The following is a 25,552-nucleotide window of genomic DNA, read 5'->3' on the forward strand; positions in this document are numbered from 1 at the left end:
GCAGAGTGGCAGAGTGAGTTAAGGGGGAAGGTACACACACACACACACACACACACATTAATATGCTCTCTGTGTGAATGCGGCAGTGCAGTCGAATCTTGGGGCACGCTCATTGTCAAGCTGCGTAACAAAGCTGATTATTCAATTATCACAGCTGCTTCGACTGGGCGCTCTTCATCAACACTGTCAGCTGTCTGGCTGCGACTGCTGCGACAATCGTTGGGGTGGGGGTTGTGGCTGCTGCCATTCACAATTTACCGAGAAATGCTCGTAATTCATGTAGTTGTTGCTATCATTCTCCCCTTTGCATCTGCACTCTTCAATGTCTGCTGTGACTACCGCATAGAAACTGAAGATCAAATGCGATTCCTCTTCAATATTAACTAACTTATTACTACTATTCTATATTGTGTGTGTAGTTCATTCACTTTTAATTAATTAGCAAATTCATGACGCGTAACCATTCTTTGGCTTCCGCGTAGCGCTGAGATTTATGTGCAGCGTGCAGCAAAATGACACGTGAGTTGTCTGCAGTCAGCAGTGCGTAAATATTACGTATACGCCACCACTCATCAGCTGTTATCAGTGTTTACCCCTCACGAACACTTTTGGTCAAGGTAAAGGCGTATACTCGATATTACGTATACGCCACCATTGAATTGCAAGGTCGTACCCTACTCTCTCTCGCTCTTTGCTACCTTTTAATTTCTTTTGTCCATTGAAAACATCAAATATAGATAAGCGAGCCGCACTTATCGCGCTTATCTTCCGCCTCATTTTCAATTTAAAAATCATTTCAATTGAACTTTTCTCGTCCGTGTGTGTGAGTAACTGTAACTGTATCTCTATCTCTATATCTCTTGTTGTATCTCTGTGACTGTGCGAGAGCATCAATCTGCCCCGAGAGTGCGAACTGAGCTCATTTACAGCCCCGAAGCCGAGTCGAGCCGCCTTTTGTTCACAACTTTTGTTTAGTTTTGATATTTTCTTGCTGTCGCTGACACCGTCGACTCTCGACTGTCACTCTCGCAATCGCAGTCGCAATCGTCATTTAATCCGTGACATCGTCTCTAGTGCTCGATTCAGCCTCAACTTTGGCTTGGCGTGATCTCTTTCGTTCGCAAAACAAAGCTCAACTTTTAGCGGTTTTTATGCAAAAATAAATAACACAAGTTGCTAAAGATGTGTTAAAGTGTTTTGCATGACAAATACAACAAATAGAAACAGAAAGAAGAAAAATATACACGCTTAATGCTCGTTTTAAAGGTGCCAATTAATTGAAAATAGTCCGCTCGTAAAAAGGTGCTAAAAATATTTAATCCCAATCGAGCCAAACAACCAACAAACGAAACCAAAAAGAAAATAATTGAAAGGTGTGTCCGCATTGAAAACTTTTTTATGTATTTTTAACCGGCCTAACACATTCTTAAGTGCCTCAATAGGATTAAATAAATAAAGACGGAAGCTGACTTTTTGCTGGTGTTGTGAATTCTCGCTAGGCTTCTTCCCAGGCATTTTAACCAGCTGCTTATAGCCAAATGTTGCTGCTGCTGTTTATCGTTTGTTATGAACATAAAATGTTGAATAACGTTTTGTGTAGTCGTTAAGGTTTATTTGGACAGCAATTAACTGCCCATTTTCCAGCCAAACAGCGAGATATTAAATCTATGAAATATGCGTGGATTTCGTTTTGACATTTATTAGAAATAAAGTAAATAAATATTCAAAATATTCTTTCAGTTTTATCAATATTTAGTCAGTTGGTAAATCAGTTCTCAGTCAGTGATTTTTTGAACTGAAGAAAACAAATTGCTTAAATAAAATTAGATCTAAGAAAAGTGCAATTTATTTTTGATATTTAATAAAAATAACCGAATGATTAAAAATTCTTGTATGAAATTTTATCAGCAATGAAGTGAATCAATTCTTAGTCAATTAGTAAGTCATTGATTTATTTAACTAGAGAAATGAAAGAGTTAATATAAGAAAGACGATTGATATTTATTAAAAGTAAAGTAAATAAATATTCAAAATATTCTTTCAGGTTTATCAATATTTGGTCAGTTGGTAAATCAGTTGTCAGTCAGTGATTTTTTAACTGAAGAAAACAAATTGTTAAAATGAAATTAGATATATGAAGTAAAGTAAGAAAGTAAAATTTACATTTGATACTAATTAAAAAGATCCAAATGATTAAATGATCTTCTGGGAAATTTTTATCAGATTGAAGTCAATCAATTCTTAGTCAGTTAGTAAGCCATTGATTTATTTAACTAGAGAAATTAAAGAGTGACAATGAAATTAAGCAAATCATTTAATGTTGTTTTAAGCAATTTTATATTCAAGTGAATAATTACTTACACAGTGATTTGATATTACAAAGCTGGATAAATGAAATTGTTAAAATAAAATTACCTCTATGAATGAATTTAAAAAAAATAAATGTTTTTCCAAAGCAATTTAGTTGTAATTTAATTTTTAGTCAGTAAACCAGTGACTTCATTAACCAGAGAAGTGTCATAAGGAATAAAGAATAGATTTTTATTTGACTTTTATTATAAATAAAGTACATAACTAAATGTTCTTTTTGGGTATTTTATTACTACTAAAGTTAGTATTTCATTCATGTAACAATGAAATTAAGACTAGAAAGATATATTTTGAGTATTCAACTCAATCAACATTTAGTGAGTTAGTAAATCAGCGTCTTATTTAACCAGAGAAAGATAGTCTGTTACAAAATGTAGATTTTTATTTGACATTTATTAGAAATAAAGCACATAATTAAATGTTCTTTAGGGGCACTTTTTTACTATTGAACTAAGTGTTTCATTAAATCATAGAATTGACAATGAAATTAAGACTTAACCAGAGAAAGATAGACAGTAACAAAATGAAATTGTTTGCATCATCTCAGAGCAAACAATGTGCTGTAAGAGTGACAAATTCAACACCCCACGAGGCGCTGCAAATGAGGCCCTTTTCTGGACTGATAAAAAGCGTCGTAGTCGTCATCGTCATCGTCGTTGTTGTCGTTGTCGTTGTTGTTATGAGCACGTTCAAGTTTTGCAAACATCAACTAAATCTATTATACGCGATGCACTTTTCGCACCTCTTAAAGTGTCTCTCGGCACTCTGTAGTCTCTAGTGTTTTGAGCTAAGAATGTGAATGTGAATGTGGCATCTAAAGTGGCCTTTTTCAATGTGACATCCACAGATGCGTTTCAATTTCACGAGCCACACGGCGGCTGTGACAACAACATCGACGCCAGCATCGACCACAGTCGCTGGCTACAACAAGGAGAAGTCTGCACAGCCGCTGAAGAGGCCGCCAACAATCGAAGAGGATCCCGATTCACTGGACAGTGTGATCAGCAATCCGCAATCGTATCCCATCACAATTGTTCCCAATCGCCCAGCCAGCTTCTACGGCCTCTCCACAAATGGCAAAGCGTTTCAACGGCAGCCAAGTTGCAGGTAAGAAAGGGGGGGGGGGGAATCGATTATGTTTACTCGATGTTTTGGCAGTCTTCTAAGTGGTAGAGTCAACTGTGGATTATTAGTTAGAGCTGCTCTAATTCCACAGTCAAACACTGACAGCTTAGGCATTGACTATCACAATCGATAGTTCCTAGCTTTAGTTGAGTTTTGTGCGCGTTCGTCTAAAGATCGCGATGCCGCTGCAGGTGCCTTTGAGCGATGTCCAAGTGGATCCAGTTGATGGCGAGACACTCGCAGGCGACAAGGATGAAACCTTTACCCACATGAAGGAGTGGAAGCGACAATATATGAGAGGCATTTCACACACTCCATCCCAGGCTGGAGTCTACTATGAGGCACTCAAAGGATCCAGCCACTCGCTGGCCAAAGGGTATTTAGAGATTCGAGATTGTCCACCTCGACATTCAACTTGAACTTGCTGCCCAATCAAAGCTACAGTCTACAGACTCTAACAGATACGATTTGTTTTGCTGATTAGCAGTGCGACGCTTATTTGGCTTTTTAAGTGCTCCATGCGCTGTTTGCTGTTTGCGGTTGTAATTTATACAGCCGCCCACGCCGCAATTCCCAGTTCTCAGTTCTCAGTTCACTTGAGTTACGTTCATAGTTGTATCTCTCTCTCGTTTCCCCATTCCACTCATTAGGCTGCCCATTGAAATTGGGACTACACGGCGTATTATTCATCTGTCATCCGCAACGTTGACATTTTGTCGTATTTATTTCTCACTCGTTAAGCGATTTGTTTCAGGTTGAGACACAAGTTTATCACTTCCACATTTCATTTTATCAATCACTTACTTCTCCCGCATTTTTCCCACATTTTGAAGTCATTTCCTGCAGAAGCCTTCTCTTCATTGCGTTGGCGTTGTTTTCAGTAGTTCAACTCGCAAGTTGAAACAAATTAACAATTAACCGAGTGGCGGCATTTTCAACCATCTTCAAAGCAAATGTGAATCATCTAACGCCAGCCCTGTGCTGTGTTAAATTCGATTAACTTTTATTTATGGAACCAGCACAATGTCAATTAATCGCCCAAGGGGCTGCAAAGTGTCGCAATTCCGAAGTAGAGACAAAAATTGCATGTGGGCTGAACTCAACTCGAATCTTATTCACTGAGAGTGCTGCACTTTAATTTCAGTTAATTAAACTGATCACACTTGGCATCAAAAGTGTGTCTTTGGCACTTTTAGCTGACATTGACCAAATGCAACATCGCAACGTGTTAATTAGCTGCACTTTGCTGCCTCTTAATTTAGACAATTAGTCGAAGAGGGGAACGAAAAACGGGATCAAGTCTGGACAGGCAATTCAATCGTAGACAGACTGCATGACATTGAAGTCCACAGCGAATGCAAGTGAATCTATTCATTTGCATTCAAATGTCTAGTTCACTGACAATGTCAGAGGTCAAAGCTATTTTGCAGTTAGTTCTTAAGTGCGTTAAATGCTATAATCCATGTAAAGCCAAAATATTTCGTTAATAATAATTGCATTTTTAATGAGTTTATATATTACAGTTTTTATTTTGAATGAAGCAAGAGAATTCTTTATAAAATTTTTAATTCATTTATATTCCAATGAGTAAATAGTAGAGAGCCAAAATATTTTATTAATAATAATAGCATTTTTAATGAGTTTATATTTTACAGTTTTTACTTTTAATGAAGCAAGAGAATTCTTTATAAAATTTTTAATTAATTTATATACCAATGAGTAAATAACTTTTATCTTTTTAACATTTCTTAGTTTCAATAGAGCAAGATAAAACTTAAAAACATTTTTAATTAGTTTATATTCAAAATGAAGAAACTACTTCTCTTTTCCTCAGTTTTTAGTTTCAATAAAGAGAAATAATACTTCAAAGAATTCTTTTGCCTTTTCCCTCCATTCGAAGCAAATATTATTTTAAATTTTACATGAGGTTTAGAGTATCGAGAGTCGATGGTCTTAGTAGCTAGCACTCCCTTCTTTTAGTTATTATATTATTTTGTTTAATAAATAAATATAGTATTGAACCCTGCTATTGGTATTCATTTTCATAATTTCTTTATTTATTTTATGCTTTTTGACCCCAGAAACTTCTTTGATATTCCTATACTACGTAACAAAAAATATATAATTGGGAGATTGTTCTTGTATATTTATAAACAGCGTATCTTAATGATGCTTATGCATATGAACTATTTCTCATGAGTGTTTAAAATTTCATAGGTCAACATATAAGAGAGTTTTTATGACAGGAAAAGTCTTCGGTTATATATGTAGGGCAACTTAAGGCAGTTTAACATTAATGTGCAAAAAGAAAGTAGTAGAAAATCAATGCAACTGCAATTGTAAAAAATCGTTGCACACTTTTAGGCTGTTCATGAAAATCGCTTCTTAAATTATGGCAGTAGAGTAGCGTTCTTTCTATTTGTCTTCTCATTCTTTAACTTATTCAACCATTATTAATTCTTATACTCACTCTCCTCCTTCTCAGATCCCGCAACTTCCGCCCGGGCAGCATGCGACGCGTGCGACGACGCGCGGTTTTCAAGAATGGCGACTGCAACGTGGTGCAGAAGCATTTGCAGCGGCGACGCGTGCGCTTCCTGCAGGACATGTACACAACGATGGTGGACTGGCAATGGCGCTGGACACTGCTCGCCTTTGCACTCAGTTTCATACTCTCGTGGCTGTTCTTTGCTCTCATCTGGTGGCTCATCATGTACACACACGGCGATCTCGAGGAGCTGCATTTGCCTCACAATCAAGGTAAATCTATAGTATATATAATTATAGAAGTTGAAACTAATATGAATCTGTCACTTCAGAGGACTCTGGCTGGGCGCCTTGTGTCTCTGCCATTGATGGCTTCACCTCCTGCTTTCTGTTCTCCATCGAGACACAGCACACCATCGGCTACGGTGTGCGCACTACGTCTCCTGAGTGTCCCGAAGCCATCTTCATGATGTGCTTCCAATCGATCTTTGGCGTCATGTCCTCCGCCTTCATGGCTGGCATCGTGTTCGCCAAGATGACGCGTGCCAAGCAGCGAGCACAGACGCTACTGTTCTCTAAGCACGCCGTGATCTGTCAACGAGATGGTTGCCTCTCGTTGATGTTCCGTGTGGGTGACATGCGCAAGTCTCACATCATTGGCGCAGGAGTGCGTGCTCAGCTGATCAGGACACGCAGCACGAAGGAGGGCGAAGTGATGACGCAGCACTTTACGGAACTGCAGATTGGCACCGACGAATCTGGCGCGGATCTGTTCTTCATCTGGCCCATGGTGATTGAGCATAGGATTGATGAGAGTTCGCCGCTTTACAACCTGAATGCCACCGACATGCTGCAGGATAAGTTTGAGATTGTGGTTATCCTTGAAGGAACTGTGGAGTCAACGGGACAATCAACTCAAGCCCGATCGAGTTATATTAACACTGAGATACTCTGGGGACATCGCTTCGATCCTGTGGTGCTCTACAACAAAGATCTCCAGGCATATGAGATTGACTATGCGCGCTTCAACGAAACCACACAGGTGGACACGCCCCTTTGCAGCGCCCGCGAGCTGAACGAGATCTACAAGATACAGGAGGGATTCAGGACACCAGGTAGAAGTCGGAGGGTGTAATAAATAAGTTAATGCTTACTGTTCCTTTGTCTATGCAGAGACCACTTTCAACCTGCGTCAGGTGTCATCGAACAATCATTCCGATCAGGCCTCATAACGCTTCTGTCTCGTCCAATGTTTCGTCTTCCTATTTGTTGCTATATTTACATTTAGTTCTTAGCTTTGTTATTCCCCTCGTTTCCCCTCGTAAGTTGTTCCCCACTCAAAAGGGATTCCTTTGCTATAATATTTTGAGATCTTTTTACAGCTGCGACGGCTTGCTGCTCGCCCAATCTCTCGACGACTTCGACGCAATCGAACGGCTCCGCTCGGAGGCAGCGCTGGCAGCTGTCGATGCCCTTGCAGCGAGGCTTTTCTAGCGACACTTGAACACTAAAACTGAAGTTAATAAATGTTTGAGCTTTTAGTTTACACCAAATTACACGTTTCTCTCGCTCTCTTTCATATTCATATAAATGACACATAATTGCCACTCGTGTTTCCCAATTACAGTTCACATCAAATTCCACATCGAGTTTCAGTTCCAGTTTCGGTTTCAGTGCCCAGCCCACTCATTAGGCATCATTAATAATCCCAGTGCAGAAAAATTATCAATGCAAAAGGTGCCAAAAAAAACATATAATATACAAAACACTCGGAACAAGTTTGTCGTTCAAGTCTTTTGATTTGTGAGTGTGGGAGACAAGGAGCTACGAATGGAAATAGAAGTGAGGGATTGCGAGGGGTGTGTGTGGCGCTTATAGAAAACATTCATATCCTTTTAATTGAAATTGAATCAATAACTCTTATTTGCGCAAACTAATCAACACTAAATTATAACACTCACAAACAACTTGAATATTTATTATCACATTTATCACAACGCGGCGAGTGGACCAAACCAAACTGAACTGAACTGAGCTGAATGCTGCAACTGGAGTGGGGGCTAATGAAATGTGGGTGTGGGTCAGACATCTGTGTGCTGTTGCCCATAAATACAATGCCAAATTTGCAGCAACTCTATTACAAAGCAGCAGCAAATATATCCCAAAAAAACAAAGCAAACACTGACAGAAAAAAGCTATAGTAAAATCGAGTTAGGCTTTTAGCAAAGCAAAGGATAACAATCAAAGAAAATAACATTATTTAAGCATTTAGTTTTCAAACCTTTGAAAGGAAATACTATAGAAAAAGAAATGTTACTATTTAAATCTTTATTTTGTTAGCCTTTTGTTACCAAACATTAACAGCTTAATTCATAGCAAAGCAAGGGACTACAGAAAAGAGAAATTGTTGTAAATGTGCCCATATTCAATATAAATTCCGTTTGTTGTATGGTCACACTTGATCGTAGCTTTCCCTTTGTCAGTTAGCAATATTATGAGACAATCAGCAATAAATTAAAGCTGAAAAGGAAAACAAAGAAAGAAAACATTATATCTTTAATCGTTATTTGTTTTGCAAATTAAGTACGAAATAAAAAACAAATATTTCTATTCAAATCTTGTTTGCAATTTAAGAAACAAACTTTTTCCGTTTAAATTGTGTTGAAATCAATATTAAAAAAATCGTTAAGTTTACGAGGAACTCTAAACTATTTATGGATCGCTAGGTGACAAACTATATGTGTATTTGAATGCTGTCTGTAAGTTTCAAAAAATGTTAAGAAACACCTAAAAGTGTTGACTACTTTAAGTATGGATACAAATGTTGCCTAGTCCCAAGCTTTCAATAGAAATATCAAAATATTTTTACTGCCAGTGTAAAAATGCTGAACGCTTGGCAGCCAACGGCAAAGGGGCGGCCACCGGTTGAGTTTTATGCGTCCTTAACCCACTTTTGGCACCCGAACACGCCTATCCAGGCAGAGATTGAAAATGTGACTGCGAGTGGAGAGTTTACGAGTTTGTTTAATTACTTGTTAAATGTTTGTCGTGCTTATCAGCAGCACAAACCATTAGCAGAAGCTGAAGCTGAGGCTGAGAGACTTCAGGTGACATATCGTCTTTTAAATTTCAACTATCAACTATTAACGAGTGATTGTGGACACTATAAACGTGCCAGCAAAAAAAAATTGCAAAATGAAAACAAATAAAAATTAAAATATTATTGGCAACGTTGCAGCTTGTGGCTTGTGGCACCGCATGTGGCACGAGCACAGCCACGTTTCGCCGAAAAGACAAAAGCGCCACCCAAACAGATATTTATACCCGCTACGCATAGGGTAAAAGGGTATTATAACTATTTGTCACCATGAAAAAGGAAAAGCTCCTACTCCATAGTAATCTTTCTTAGTTGCTGGCTGACAATATGGTATATTTTAGTGATCTATAAGTTATGTTAAAAGTAGTACTAGATCAATATACTTTTGGTATATTATAGTACATTTTTTTGGTATGTTAATTTGGTATATTTTAAAGTGTAATGTGGTATATTTTGAATGTAGGTAGGACTATCTTAATAGACCAAATACAAAATTTGATATATGTCAGTATATTTGTAGTATATTAATTCGGTATAATTTAATGGAATATTTATGGAATATTTTTAGTACATTTGCGGTATATTAATTCGGTATATTTTAAGACTAATACCGCACTATATCAAAATTCCAAATATGTCATTTGGTATATTTTTAGTATTTTTGCGGTTTACTAATTTGGTATATTTTAGTACATCTACGGTTTATTAATTCGGTATAATTGTGTATTTTAAATGAAGTAGTATGCCAATATACCAACAAATGGCATATTTTTAGTACACTTGCCGTATATTAATTCGGTATATTTTAAGACAATACCGCACTATATCAAAATACCAAGTATGACATTTGGTATATTTTTAGTATTTTTGGTATGTTAATTTAGTATATTTTAAAGTGTAATGTGGTAAATTTTGAATGCAGGTAGTACTATTTTAATAGACCAAATATAGCATTTGGTATATTTCAGTATATTTGTGGTATATTAATTTGGTATAATTTAAATTTAAAATACATTTTAAACGAATTAGTATACCAATATATCAAATATATCTAATGGCAAAATTTAGTACATTTGCGGTATATTAATTCGGTATATTTTATAGCAATATACCAAATACAACCTTTGGGAAATACTTAGTATTTTTTAACTTTAATAATTTGGTATATTTTGAGAATAATACCACACTGTCTTGCTATTCAAAATGGTTAGCGGGTATCTGAAAGTTGAGCACACTCGTATGTAGCTTTCTTACTCGCTCTGTTCAACCACCGTTGCATATTGATCGTTGTGTGGCAAGTAATTGTTCGTGTCATTTTAATATGCCACATACAAATTCGGCTCGCATGCAGTTTTTTTGGGGGCTTAGAAGCCTCCGTGATCGACATTTGGCTTCCCATGGTTTTTGGCTAAGTGGTCGAAACACGCCTTAAATTCAAAGAGCTGTCAGCACATTCGGTTGCTCCACTAGCTGAATGAGCTCTGGTGGCATTTTATTGTTGCAGCCGCAGAGTGGAAATATGTATTGCAGCACGCTTGATATTTAGCGCTGCATCGAGCTGTGGTTAGCCTAATAAAGACATCAATTGGCCTGGCCATGTCGATGACTCAAGTCAAGTCAAAAAATCCAGTTCAACTCCTGGTGAACAAAACAAGCTTTAAATTAACGGGGCAACCGGGGGTAGAACATGCAACATAACTCATCCATAATCAACACTGTTTACATAAATTTCAAAAATTATTACACGGCAACAGATGAGACACAGTTTGAGGGGACACAGGAAAGGGGCGGAGAAGGGAAAGGACTGCGGACTACGGACTGGGTCGTCGCTCGTGATGAATGCTTAAATAATGCGCTTAACCCTGTGCGAACATAATTTATGGTGTGCAGATATACATGAGTAGCACAACGAGAGCTACACATGTCCAGAGAGACTCGCCGTTGCTTGTTGCTTGCCCCATGCAACAGCAATGTTGCTGCAACACACGCTGTTTTCATTGTTATTACACGGACATTGCCGTTCCTTCCCTTCCCCTTTGTGCGTCTCCTGTTGCTGCTGCCACTTTGCTCAAATTGATTAATTACGGTCATTTTGGCCGCACTGCAGAGAGGCAGAGACTGAGGCAGAGTCAGAGTCAGAGTCTGAGGCAGCAGACTCGCTGCATAAGTAGCATAAATGCCATAAAAGCTGGCCAGGAAGCTGCTGCTGCTGCTGCCTCGCAAGTCATTTGCCAGTAAGGACAAAGCCGACAAAAATGAAATTACTCAAGCGTAGCGAATGAGCCACAGGCTCCAGCTTCAGCTCCAGCTCCATCTTGAAGATGAGACCCAAGAAGCTTGCAGTTTCAGCCAAACTATGGACGTTGACGCATTTGCCGCTATATGCAGCAATTGATTTAAGTTACCCCCAAAATACCAAGAAAGAGTGAAAGAGCTAGAGAGAGAGAGTGCACTGCACAAAAAAAGAGTTCCATCAAAATTTTGGTCTGAGAACTAAGAACATGAAAATCTTACTGATAGAAAACTCATCTTGAGCTCTTCAAATCAATGCATGTAAGAGACAAGTTATTATTAATGACAGGAAAAATTCTTAAAGTTTTTAGACCAAAAATCGTATTATAAGTAACATCAAAACAAATATTATAATATATTTTATTGTTTTTCTTTTTTACTAATCGTTAAATCTTCAGTTTTAAGTCAAAAAATCTTAGTATAAATAAGTAAGATAACAAATATATTATATTATATGTTATTTTGTTGTTTTTCTATTTTAAGTAGCACATTCAGTTATTGACTTATATGTTAATCACTCTACTTAGAAAATACCCATTATCGTTTTGCTTAGCATTTAAACCCTGAACCTTTCCATTCTTAGACTGCATTGAAGAATGGATCGCGACAGCTCAAATAATTGAGCTACGAATAAAAACACTTAATATAAAAACTTTATGGGAAATTCGATGGATTGCAGAATTTTGTAACGTAAAACTAGTATTTTTGGACTTATTTTGAGCTTTTATGTATTTTTTTATACTAATGTTTTCAGTTTTACTCGTAAGAATTTGTTCTTAAAGTGGTCTTATTTCAAAAACACAATTTTTAAGGCGAATGTTTTTGATTTTCAAAACTGTTCTTTTTATTTTATTTCATTTATTTCATCATTTTTTAACCGATATCTAGTATTTTTGGTCTTAAGCTTGACTTAACATAGTTTTTAGTATTTTTTTATACTAATGTTCTTAGTTAGAAGAACTTGTCTCATTTTAAGAACACCAATTTTGAATACGAATGTTCTTGATTTCACAAACTCGTGTTTTTTTCAGTGTGGAAAAGGGAAGAGGAGAGAGTGAGACGGGAGGTCATATATGTGTACACATAATAAATGTAAATCGCCTTTGGCTGCTGCTGCTGCAAGTAATAAACATTTTATGCCCCAACAACAACAACAACCACAGGAATCTTCAAAGCGCAGAAGTCGGCAAAAAAGGGTTAAGTTGCAAGGCAATATGCTTAACACGCCTCTGCCGTTGCCGTTGTTAATGTTGTTGTTGTTGTTGATGTTGTGGTTGCCATTCGGGTTGTCGTTGCCATTGCCCTTGCCACAATTCGTCTGTTGCCCCCGGGGGCAATCGCGAGCTTCTGCTTGACTGAATAATATTGAAATTAATTAGTTTTGATGGAAATTATTAAGTAATTTTTATGTTGCCAACAAATGAGCTGCGTTTTCTTCTGCTTCTGCTTCTACTTCTTCTCTTTGCGTTTATTCACATTAATTATATTTATTAAATAACATCATAAATTAGCGCTGCACTTGTTGCAATGCCTGCTCCAATTAAGGAAGTGCCACTCCAAAAACAAAATATTGTATAAAAAACATCGCAAACCCATCAACTGAAACTGAGACCGCGACTCCGATCCAGACCAAATTGGCTATCGGGCAACCGGTTTATTTTTTTGGACTCGTCGTCGTTGGTTGTTGGTTGTTGATAACGCGCTTTAATTTAAAATCTGCATACATTTTTGGGCAGCGTTGCGTTTTGAAATGGCAGCCAAGACAGTGGACACCGAGGACACTGAGGACAGACTTGGACAGCAGATAGCCGAATACCGCGAAATCCGTCCGTCAGCTGAAAACCCGCCAAATCAAAATCAAAATCACAATCAAGAGCGGCACAGGTCGCTTTTATGACAGATCTCACTTTGGAGTGCGCGTCGCTGCCAGAGCTGTCAGAAATCACACTTGAGCAATGCGGAGAAGCAGCAGTAGTTATACCCTGTACTAATTAAAAGGGTAAACAGGGAATGCTTACAATTAACCAAGAATTTCAGGTGAGAACGAGAAAGCACAACATTAGCAAAAGCTAATGAATTGGTATGCGAAGCAATTGTGATGTCATCATGTGCATTGAAATATTCTAATTCCATGTAATTGAGCTTTTTGTCAGTTTGCACGCATGTTAACACTGCGAGAAAGCAAAACATAGACAGCAGCCAATGAATTAATGTGTGAAGCTATTGTGACGTCATCAAGCGCTTATGCAAGTGCATTGAATATTCTAATTACGTGCAATTGAGCTTTTTGTCAGCTTGCAACCGTGTTAACACGGCGGCTGCCACTGCTAAGCTTAGTGACAAAAGCTGCAGTGCGTGAGTTCACTATAATAAATTAGCATTAATGGGTCAACATTTTTAACGACTGTTAATTGGGCAGCACTCGTCCTTTAATTTGATTGACATTTATAAAAGCTAATTGCGCACACAATTATATTCTTGCTGATATGTATATTTTTAAGATACTTTTATTAATATAGATTATATGTTTACTTGAAAATGCACATATTACTACAATCAGATCAATATTCAAATCATTTATTAACGCGCGTCTAGTTAGCAGAATGTAAAGTTCTAGGGCTAGCTGACAGGGCTGCATGCTCTAAAAAAGCGAAAGAATAGCCAGTAGTTTTTCTCCCGCGTTCCCGCCATTTTCGCGAGCCGTTTTTTCTTTTTTTTTTTAAGTGCAGTGCTTTAAATAAAGTGTTTAATTTGTGTTAATAAGCTTTTAAGCAAGTGTTAATATATGTGCGTGTGTTTGCATAATGATATCTATTAAAGCAAGGCAGCATAGGCTGCAAAAATATCTGCAAATTTGTGTGCTTCGTTTTCGGCGCGCGTGCGTGTGTGTTTGAGTTACCTTTTGTAATAAATTGCAAGTATTCTACACTAGTAGAAGTGTATTAATATAATTGAACATACGCGCTTATTATTATATCATCGTTTTAAAGTTCAAAGCCTTAATATTTGGTGTTTTGCGGCTTCTAAAAAGAGGCTGCAGAAAGAGGTGCTCCGAAGGACACTGATCGGTCTGAACGCTGGCGCCCTCTATTGGTCATGTGTCTATCGCTCAACGTAACGTTTTTTTGTTTTGTTTGTTTTTGTGTTGTTTCAATATGCTTCTGCTTTTTACCGAATTGCTTGCTGATTTAATTTAAGAAGTAAGTAGTGGCTTTAAATTTATAAATCTAAATTTTTAAAGAAATATATAATATTATGTCTTTGAAACAAATTCCTTTTATAAATACTCGCTTTCAATTGACTAAAGGATATTTTGAAGTCGTGCATTTATTTTGATTAACATAAATATGTTTCGGAACTGCATTGTTTGCTGTTTTATTTCGTTTTTTCTTTTCGGCAGCTTTTGATGTGAAGTGAAGTTAATTTAGCCAACTTCAGCTGCCACAAAAGAAATTGCACAATGATACACATATATAAAATATAGTATAACAAAAGGGCCGTTTGATGGGTCTTAAAGTCAAAGTGCTGTTTCACTTTATAAGCTTATGGCCACAGACATTAATCGGGCCAAAGATTGATCGGGCGAAGATTGTGTGTGATGGACAACTGATTGGAGAACTTTTGAAGACTTTTGCGTTGCGTTGTGCAATCTGAAGCAGTTTTCAAGTTTTCAGTTTTCAGTTTTCACATTTGTTACCCATTTGAAGTAACCTTTTGTTACTTGGTGGCATTAACATCTCAATTAGTCAACATTTATTAATCGAACAATCGGCAAAATGATATAATAACAACAGCTTTTTACATGCAAATTAGTTGACCCCTGTTTCTGATTGAAAATTTCCAGTTTTGCTTAACTCGAATAGGCAATGAACCTTTCACATTTACACATCATTTTTGGAAAGTTTTATGATCATGAAAATGATCTCGAATTTCTGTTGTGTTTTTTGCCGTTCTTCGAAGAGGTTCTTCAAAGGCCATAAGCAATTGGCAAATGGCTGAAAATGTGGTGTTGTTACGTGTATTTTGTGTGTGCGACTTTATCGGCTTAATGATGCATAATAAAATTATGGCCGCAATCAGAAAATCAATAACAGTCGTTGCCCACTCACCCAACATATGGGAGAAAGTAATTATTGGCCCCGGTCAAGTGGTCAGACACCATCAAAAAGCAGACTCTTATCTCTTGGGGCTGGTCGATAACACGTCCACTTTGGCATCGGCATCAGGATTGGGTTTGGGATTGGGTTCGTTGACGGTTCAGATCAAAGATGAAAGTAAATGGGGCGTGCGTTAGGTTGGCCCCATCTGAATCCGTCCTCTACTTAGTCGGGCTTTGGGTTGTTTACTGCGATCGTCACTTGATTGAAGCAAGCGAAAACCCAAATGCAGAAGCAGTCAACAAATCAACGCCACGCTGAACAAGATGAACGGCATTTAAGGGCCCAGGAACAGGAATCTCACTAACTGACCTACAGCAGCTGACGTTCGTCGGGGCCAGGCTTCAGCTTTTTTATTGATGCAAATTGCATGCCCCGAGGCCTGTAATCAGCTTTCAGCCGAACCGAACCGAGCTCTGTGTGTGCGTGTAATTTGAGCGACAACTTGCCCCAACTTCGTGCAACTCAGTTGCACTTCTGCATTTCGCAGAACTTGCATCTGCGATAGCAAACTGGGTCACCAGTTGCCACTTGCGATTTGCGATTCACTTAAGTTTGATGATCTTGCGAATATGTTAGGGAGGCTGCAAATGTGGCGCCATCTAGCGACACCAAATGCTATTAAGATATGCATCTCTCAACAGGTCGAGAATTCGCGCTGCTCATCAAACTGATTGGCAGACTGTCTGCTCTCAGAACAGGACTAGACGACGAGAGACAGCCTTGTGTGTGACTTGTCCTTGCCATTTAACAGGCTTTAAATAGCTTCAATTATATCGCACTTCAGTCCGACATGCATAGCATACACAGGGAGAAAAAAATGTAGATTGAAGAAATCTTGACTCAAGATTTTTTTATCTTAAAAATAACAATTTTGAAATTTGATTTTTGGGTTGAAGAAATCAAGATTTTTATGCTTAATTAGCATTTTGAGATTAAAAATATATTATTTAAAGAATAAAAAGACGATTGGGAATCTTGATTTAAGAAAGAATTTTGTTCTTGTTTCTTAAAATGTTGAATTTCCTTTTCTTTAAAACTGGAACGCAATTTCTGGTGTTGTTGTCGTTAGCTCAGAAAGTAAAGAAGTCTTGTGGTTGTTGGACTTGTGTTCAAACTTTAGTAGGTGTTGCAATTGTAACTAATATTAAAAAAAAATAGAGGAAGTACATAATTGTGTAACAAATAAATTTAAAACAAATACGCCATCTATTTCTTTATTGTTTTTAGTTTTAAATTTAAGATTGTTTGATCTTAATTTAAGATTTACTTGGTTTAATTTTATGATCTTTCCTTTCTTGAGATTATAGGATTATAATCTTGAATTTCAAGATGAAGCAATCTAGATTTTTTGTAGGTTTTCGATCTTGATTCAAGAATAAACCTTCTTGGTTCAATTTAGACATACAAACAATTTTTATTCAAGATATTATTCTCGATTTTAGAACGTTTAAGATTGTTTGATCTTAATTTAAGATTTTCTTGGTTCAATTTAAAGATTTTTCTTTTCTAAAGATTATAAGATTGTAATCTTAAATTTCAAGATTGAGCAATATATATTTTTTTATAGATTTTCGATCTTGATTTAAGAATAAACCTTCTTGGTTCAATTTTGACATACAAACAATTGTTATTCAAGATATTATTCTTGATTTTAGAACGTTTAAAATTGTTTGATCTTTATTTAAGATTTTCTTGGTTCAATTTTAAGATTATTCCTTTTTTGAGATTATAAGATTGTAATCTTGATTTTCAAGATTGAGCAATCTAGATTTTGTGTAGGTTTTCGATCTTGATTTAAGAATAAACCTTCTTGGTTCAATTTAGATACACAAACAAACTTCATTCAAGATTTTCTTCTTGATTCTAGTACTTTTTCTTACTGTGTAGCATTGCTTAATATCTCGAAATTTTCTTCTTGATGTTGGCACGTTTTTTCTTTCTGTGTAGCATTGCATAACATCTTTTAGTCTCCCTCTTCTTTGTTCTCTCCTCCTCCCCGATGGGCTGACTGTCCGAAGCGAACAGTCTGGCAGAATTCATCAAGTAGGCGGGTTTGCTATGGCCATATAACAACGGCTCGCCAGGAGGTCATGTCACAAAAATATCCATTAACACATCATAAAAATTGAAAATTAAGAAACCATACGATGCGGCACAGTAAACAGCAGGGTAATAAAAAACCGCAAAGCTTGCTTTTGGGAATGGGGGAAAATGCGAATGCGAAAGACAGAAAAAAATACGACATCAAGAAATGCCACGATGATAATCACTGGCAGGCAAAAGTGAAACCGGTAATTATGTATTATGTATGCACGCCACCAACGCGGCGGATTAAAATAAGCTACCGCTCGCTGAGATCGTCGAGAGCGAGAGAGAGAGAGAGAGAGAGAAACCGCAGCCAGGACGAAGCTCTGGAGGATGGCAAAGGGGAAGAGTGTGTGTGTGTGTCGACCCACGCAGTGGCCCCGAGGCTACACATAAGTAGGAAATGCAGTATATATATATACTGCACAGTATATTTTTTTTTTTTGGCAATTTACGTGCCACGAAGCAAAAGACTTAAGCGACGAACTTGCAGTAACATAAATTTCACTTAATTGCAAAAGAAACAAAAACAAACAGCCAAACAGATTTAATGCCAACTACAAAATGCATTAAATCGATAAAAGGAAAACAACAACCACAACAACAATGGCAAATAAATGAGTTCAACACGCTGACAAAATTTTAATGGCATTGCACAGCCAAAAAATATGCAAAGCACATAAAATTAAGTAAAAATTTTGCGAATGGCCTGCAAAAAGAACATTTATCTTTCTGTGCTCTCTCACTGCTTCTTCCTGCTACATATTTATATATGTATGCTAAAGCTATAGCTACTGCTTCATCAACTGGAAATTTGTCTCCAATACCAATACCAGTAGCTTAAGTATTTCCAGTTGTTGGAAGGAGTGCAACGCTGTCAGGCTTAATTTCTGGCGGGGCAATGACAGTGAATATGGCTCGTAACTTTTGCGACGCTGTAAGTGTTAAAGTCAACAATCGTGAGAAAAGAATTTTATTGTTTTGTTTTTGGTTTCACTCATTGTTGTTGTTATTGTTGTGGTTTCTTAACCACGACGCTGTGGCCCCTGAGTGTGTGTGTTCAGTTCAATTTTTTCGTAGTTGTTATTTTTTTCCTTTTTTTGATTTTTTTAGTGTGGCCACTGAAGGTCACTTTTGGCCTGAGTGGCTCCGATTTTATGTGCGCCTTTATTTTTGCTGAAATTTTCGTTGCGATTTTTGCCTTTTGCCCAGTGCCTCTCATACATATGATGCCTGGCAGCGGCCTGTTTGTTGGTTACAGCCTTTGTTTTGCTTCTCTTCTGGCTTTTTTCGGCTTTGGCTGTGTTTGGCTTTGGCTCATGTTAAATTGTCCGTTTCATGTTTCTGTTTAAATGTCAGTTGTAATTTGTTGTATTAACCCATACCACATGAATTATGTTTAGTTCGAATGTAATTGATTTGAATACAATTTGAATGAGTGGAGCCCAAGACATAACAACAACAACAACAATAACAACGGGTGCAGTATCGTCAAGAGACTGAAAATTGCCATAAACTTTAGGCCAAAATTAAATGAAATTATTCAATGCAAGGCAACACAGAATATTCCCAGAGTCTGTCATATGTTTTGCGGTAAACAAAAAGAATAACATTATAATCGCAATTTGGTTTGGCATTGAAATCTCTTCAATTGAAATTGAATGTCAAATGAGTTTATCAAACTGTCTTAACACTTTTAATTGCCTATTTTAGAACTCTTTTTATTCTACCAGACAGTTGTTATAAGTAAAGTTTATGAGCGTTTAAATTTTAAACTTATTGCTCACACCTAAATGTGTGTGAAGAGAACTTTAGCATCATAATTTTAATTGACTTCTGCTTTGAAATTTAAGCATTAGTTTTGTTTTCATTGAGACACAAATTTTAAAATTGATCTAATCTGTGTATTTATTCAAAATTTTGAATGAAATGTTCTTTAAAATGAACTAAGTTGTGTTTTTTATTGAGCTTTCCATCTTTCGTTTATTAAGTAGGCTCTGCTTGGCTTGTTTACCACTTTAGGCTACGAAATATTGTTGTCTAGTATCGAGCTTGGCAATTAAAAGTTGTGCTCAAGGAAAATTTGGTAATTTCTGAACGAATTTAATATCGCTTCGAGTGGTTCCTAACTATATACTATATCTATGATGAAGACTGTCCTCAGCCCATGCATATTCTGTTTGGAAGAGCAGCATCATCCGCATTGGTTGCCCTGTGCCCATTCATTCTGCAGTGATTGCTTACAGCGTTATCTGGTGGTAAGAGGGGATCTGCGGTGTCCGTTGTGTCGTCGCGAGTTTCAGGTGAGCGCTGAGGCTTCCAATGACAGCCACACAGCTCCAGATCCGCATCATCGTGTTGTTGTCCCAGCAGCCATGTCGGGCATCCAGCCTTCATCGATCGAAGATGCAAATGTCCGGACAACGGAGCATCATCTTCATCAACTCTTCGAACTAGACTTCGACAGGCTGAACGATACTTTGATGCTGACACTGACTGAACAGGAAATACGTTTCTTTGCCAATTTATATGGAGAAGTGGTCCGCGAGGATCACAGCCAGACATCCGGATGTCATGGCCATGATTGGCAAATAGACACACAGCTCTCAAACACATGATTCATTGCTATTGTTAATAACATACTTCCTTTTAGGCTACACTTTACTCGTAAACACAAATTCTATTCGCTCTGTTCGATTGATTGATGATCAAGTCTTTTCATCATTTGGTTAATTACAATAAAATTGATATTACAATTTGCAGCTGAGTTACTTTTACTTGGTGAATTCCCACACCTAGGAAAAACACATTAAACTACTTTCGATGTTCGCTGATTTGTGTGATGACTCCTTAGGAAAAGCCGTTCACATGATTGAACAAGTAAGAGAGCTACAGTGTGCTCGACTGTGAGATACCAGTTATCCATTTTTAATGAAAGTTAAACAGTGCGGTATTAATTTTTAAATATACGTAATTAATATACCGCAAAAATACTAAAAATGGTATATTTGGTAGATTGATAGTAGTAATAAGACTAACAATTTAATAATATTCTAAATTAATATACCACAAAAGTACTAAAAATATACCAGAGGATATATTTGGTATATTGATATAGTACTAATACTTGTAATAAAGGTGCGGTATTAATATAAAAATATACCAAAATAATATACCGCAAAAATACTAAAAATGGTATATTTGGTAGTTTGATATAGTAATAATACTAATAAATTGATAATACACTAAATTAATATACCACAAAATATTCCAGAGGCTATATGTGGTGTGATGATTTAGTACTAATACTGTCAAAAAAGGTGCGGTATTAATCTCAAAATATACCAAATTAATATACCCCAAAAATGCTAAGATTATACCAAAGGCTACAGTTGGTATATTTATATAGTACTACAACTAAAATATTATATACCACAGAGATTGTCAGTCAAAGGAACTAAGACCTTATTGCGCACAAAAGTATTTCTTAAATAACTTCTACAATTGTTTTATCTTATCACGAGCAAATTTGCAGGAATCATTAAAAACTATAGTTATTAATAAGTATCTTTATGTAGCTTGTTATTTGATTTTTTTTGATTTGAGGGCGCGAAAGTGGGCGTGCCGAAAATGTGAAACAAACTTGATCTACATGCAAACATAACAAATGCTGTAGACAAAAATTATATCTCTATATTTTATAGTCTCTGAGATCTAGGTGTTTATACTTACGGACGGACAGACGGACAGACGGACAGCTTAAGAATATGTTTACTTACAGGGTCGGAAATACCTCCTTCTGCCTTTTATAATACCCTTCTACCCTATGGCTATTGGGTATAAAAAATGGCCAAGGTTACATGTGAAACATGGCCTTAAACTCATTCCAGTCGAAAGCTTGCTTAATGGTTCCACCTGTTTTAGAAAATCCGACAGAAAATTGGTGGGAAATTAAGCGAAATGACAGTGAGATTAGTTTGGTTAGTTATGGGCCAGGCAAAGGCATGGAGTGAGGCATAAACTAAGCGTGGCAACTGCAACCGTTAACCATAAGGCATTAGCTGTAAGCTGGTTATTTTATTAGCAAAACTCAAATACATAAGTTATCCGACAACGACGCTGGCCATCTGCATCCTCGTCTTAATCTGTATAACCAAATTGTTGGCCACGTTAGTTGTAACACGCCACACTAACACGATCATCGATCAGAACTCGTATGTGCTGTGCAACTGTGGAAGGGGCAACTTAATTAGACGCTTAGCCTGGCTAATTGCCATCGATGTGGCCAGTTCAGATAATTGATAAGACTCGCTTGCAGATGACCAGCTAACGATGGCAATTAACACAAGTGGCAGCCAACTGCAGTTCGAAAAACATTTGCAGTTGCCGCCTGCATGATTGCAAACAACAACAACAACACAAACAACAACAAAAAAATGGTGCAAAATTGTTTATTAAATGCGCAGAGCTGGCAACTTGACCAGCGATCAGAGACTTGGCCTAGCCCAGCTCTGGGCTGAGCAGATCAGAGTTTTGGAGCTTGTTCATTTGTTTGACTCGCTTTTCGGTACAGACTTTATCTCACGAATCATTTTTGCTGTTGCCATTTTGACAGCGTTTTGAGTCAACAACATGGCCAAGCCGCAGCCGCATGCAAAAGATACAAATCTAAGCTGCAATGCATTATGCAATTGGCTGCGAGTGTCCACTGCAAAAACTATCTCATGGATTTGCGCAATTTGTCATCCATCCTGCGGCGAGTTGCTGCGGTGCGTGCGAGGGCGTGGCTCGCTGAACAGTTGGAACAGTTGAACAGTTTCTTATTGATAACGCGCTGCCAGCTTGCTTTGATATTGCGTTTAGTTTAGCCAATTATTAATGCCTGTTGTCGCTGGCCTGCGTGTAATTTGTGGCAGTTGCTGCTGCTGCTCGTTGTTGCTGCTCGTTGTTGAAATGCGATATGCTCGCATTTTGTTGTACGCATTTATGAATGTCGATGACGATGGCATCGATCTTTGACTGATCTTACATGCAGGCAAACATTTTTATCGCCGATTAGACGCAGTCGATAACCCCAGGCACAGGTAGCAAAAGCACCAACTCCAACTTCAATTTCAACTTCGATTTCAACTTCAACTACGTTCTCATCTCGTGCATTGAACGCAGCTTTCAACATTTTGTGTGTTTGGTATCTCGAGTCATTTGTCAAATTGCTTAACTGACATTAAAGCAGCTTTTGTGGGTCGATAAACGCGCCGCCAATTTGACATTTTGCGCTGCTCGCTGCTTGCTGCTCGCAGCTCGATGATCGATGCATATCCAGGGAGTGCAACCTGGTGACATTTTTGCGCCAATTTCGGTCGCTGGGGCATCAGTTAAGCAACAACTGCTAGCGAACAGTAAAAGCAACAGCAAAACAGCATTTAGCTTTTGCGGCTTCGCTTTCAGTTTGCTGTGCATGCGTGGGAGTTGCACGAATTGTGTCGTTAAATAATGCGCCATGTCGCGCAAATCCTGCCACAAGACGTCAAAGAGGCGACTCTGCAGATCTCTCGAGGCGGACAGCCAAACTGGTTGCTGCTGCCTCAGTGCAGAGCGGAAGCGACAAGCAGCCAAAGCTGGATGCTGCCACAAAAGGCAACTGGAGCAGCGTTTTGGGTGGCCGTCATGGCCGGCCTTGCATTTGATATTGCAACTGCAGCAGCCGAGGCTGCCGCTTTGTTTAATTGATAGACGACCCACGCCACGCCGCGGCGACAAAGCTGCGCTGCTCCAGCCAGGCAGCCAGCCATGCGGCACGCGATTTAACTGTTGCATATTGCTCTCTGGTCTTCGTCTCTGCTGTTGTTGTTGCTGGTTGCTTGTTTGACTTTGCCTTTGGGCAGGCCGCCAGTGGCAGAAAACCCATCGAACTCAAACTGTGCGCACGCGCATGCAACAAACGCGACGGCGTTGACAGATTGATGCCCCCAACAGCCAGTCGCCTTGCCACGGATGCTGATGCTGTTGCTGTGGCTGTGCTCTGGCCACAACAGACTGAGTCTTTGGGCCCCCGCTTCATTATTCAAATGCTCGTGTGTTTGTGCGGAATTTATCAAAGTCGCAGACTGTGAGAGACAGAGAGAGAGACTCTGAGGAGGCAACTTCATGGGGCAGATGAAGGGGCAGCAACATGTGTGCCATTTGAGTTTCAATTCGTGTCGCTCTTGCTCTGTTGAACTGTTGTCGCGTGGGAGTCAAATGTTGCTTTTTTACAAACAAAACGTATCTGCAGGTCAGTTAAGATAAGTCGTCGCATGTCCAACAACTTTCCTTTTGGCTAAAGGGCCCCGCTTTGCTGCTCAATGCAACAACCAAACAAAAAAAAAAAAAAAAAAACAAACGAGCAGAAACTGGGCAAACTGGGCGCGGCATAAATTCTCAATTCTCATAAATCTTTTGGCCTAAAAATGCAAAATATACATGTGTAGCCGCAGAGTTGTAGAGTTGTTCAGTTGTACATTTGCTAGCTGAGTAATTAAAGCAGTTTAACATGTCTGCTGTGGCTCTGGCTCTGGCTGGGGAAGTTGGTTTTTGGAGTTTTTGGAGCTGTCACAACATCAACAAGCCTTCATTCATGCACGAGCCAGTTAGCAAAGTCAGTCAGTCAGTCAGTCAGTCGGACAGTCATTCAGTCATTCAAAACCCAGCCGAAATGTTGCCATAAATCAACTCATTTGAAATGCATCAACTGCAGCAATCAGAAACAGAAATAAACTAAAGAAATAAACCAAAAAAAATGAAAATCAACTAAGAAAGCTGCAGTCGAGAGTGCTCGACTGTGACTTACCCGATATCTACTGTGAATAAACGCAAAACAATAATATACCACAAAAATACCAAAAATATACCAACCACTATGTTTGGTATATTGAAGTAGTTCAACCCATTGAAATTAAAAGCATTTTAAAATATACCAAATTAATATACTGCAAAAATACTACAAACATACCAACGTATATTTTGGTATATTGACATAGTACTTCATTCGAAATATACCGTAGAATGCAAAATATACCAGATTCTCAGCCAAAGCATTTAAATCCATTTGTAAGCATTAAAAAACAAAAGACTTAGGCAACGAACGTGTCAATCATCAGAATGAAATTAACAATTTAAGTTCAAATCGGAAATGCCTTCTTCTGCCTGTTACAATTCCTGCCGCTACAAATTATAATACCCTTCTACCCTATAGATAGTGGGTATAAAAATGGAAAACGAAACAAATCAAATCGAATTCAGTTACACAAATATTTTTACACGTTGCGATTTCCAATTGCAATTGAAATAGTGACAATGCGCGGGCGGGGCTGCAACCACAGCAGAACAACAACAACAACAACTGAACTGTTGTCCGGTTGTCGCTTGTTTCAATTTTGAGGCGTGTTGCACAATGTGTGAAAACAGGATCAAAATCCTGCCTAGACATTTGTCACAACTCGCTCGACGTTTATGTAATCTGCATTTTCTGTGCTGAGCTGCCTTTGGGGCTTGTCATGAATATGCGCCAATTAAGCAGTTTGTCTGTGTGCGCAGCGAACATGCATCAATCAAATGTCTGCAGGATAAACATACAGACAGTCAGTCAGTCAGTCAGTTGGTCAACCAAAACGTTGGCTACTTTGTTGGCGAGGTTGACTCTTGAAATCGCTGTTGGATGATCAACAAATTTACTAACTTAAAATGACTTTCGATGCAACCTAGATTGGGATTTGATTCCATTTTGTAGCTTCCTTGAACTTTGAGGTTTAGTCTGCAACTCTTTGTCCGATGATCAACAAAATTTACTATCTTAAGTTGACTTTCAATATAACCTAGATTGAGATTTGATTCCATTTTGCAGCTTCCTTGGGCAATCAAGTTTATGGCATCGCTGGATTGATGCCGCCATAAATCA

General features: G+C 38.0%; 1 protein-coding gene and 1 non-coding gene across 3 annotated transcripts; both read left to right on the forward strand.

Annotated features, from left to right (window-relative positions):
• The first annotated feature begins 1,090 nt into the window (after positions 1-1,090).
• Positions 1,091-7,549, forward strand: LOC117574277 (G protein-activated inward rectifier potassium channel 3). 2 transcript variants are annotated; one of them, XM_034258026.2, is made up of 6 exons: positions 1,091-1,373; positions 3,218-3,477; positions 5,981-6,255; positions 6,315-7,097; positions 7,156-7,303; positions 7,365-7,549. In XM_034258026.2, exons 2-5 carry the CDS (start codon positions 3,218-3,220, stop codon positions 7,212-7,214), a joined length of 1,377 nt encoding a protein of 458 aa, XP_034113917.1. In that variant the 5' UTR covers positions 1,091-1,373; the 3' UTR covers positions 7,215-7,303; positions 7,365-7,549. The 2 variants fall into 2 exon arrangements, with proteins under 2 accessions (XP_034113917.1, XP_034113919.1); XM_034258028.2 differs by lacking the exons at positions 1,091-1,373; positions 3,218-3,477 and adding an exon at positions 3,632-3,871.
• Positions 7,550-19,610: 12,061 nt separating this feature from the next.
• LOC117574477 (uncharacterized) lies at positions 19,611-20,378 on the forward strand. The gene is made up of 3 exons (XR_007955261.1): positions 19,611-19,702; positions 19,770-19,919; positions 19,990-20,378. It is a non-coding gene; the product is annotated as an uncharacterized LOC117574477 (transcript).
• The last annotated feature ends 5,174 nt before the right edge of the window (positions 20,379-25,552 follow it).

The sequence above is a fragment of the Drosophila albomicans genome, chromosome 2R (assembly GCF_009650485.2).
Source record: "Drosophila albomicans strain 15112-1751.03 chromosome 2R, ASM965048v2, whole genome shotgun sequence".
Lineage (NCBI taxonomy): Eukaryota > Metazoa > Arthropoda > Insecta > Diptera > Drosophilidae > Drosophila > Drosophila albomicans.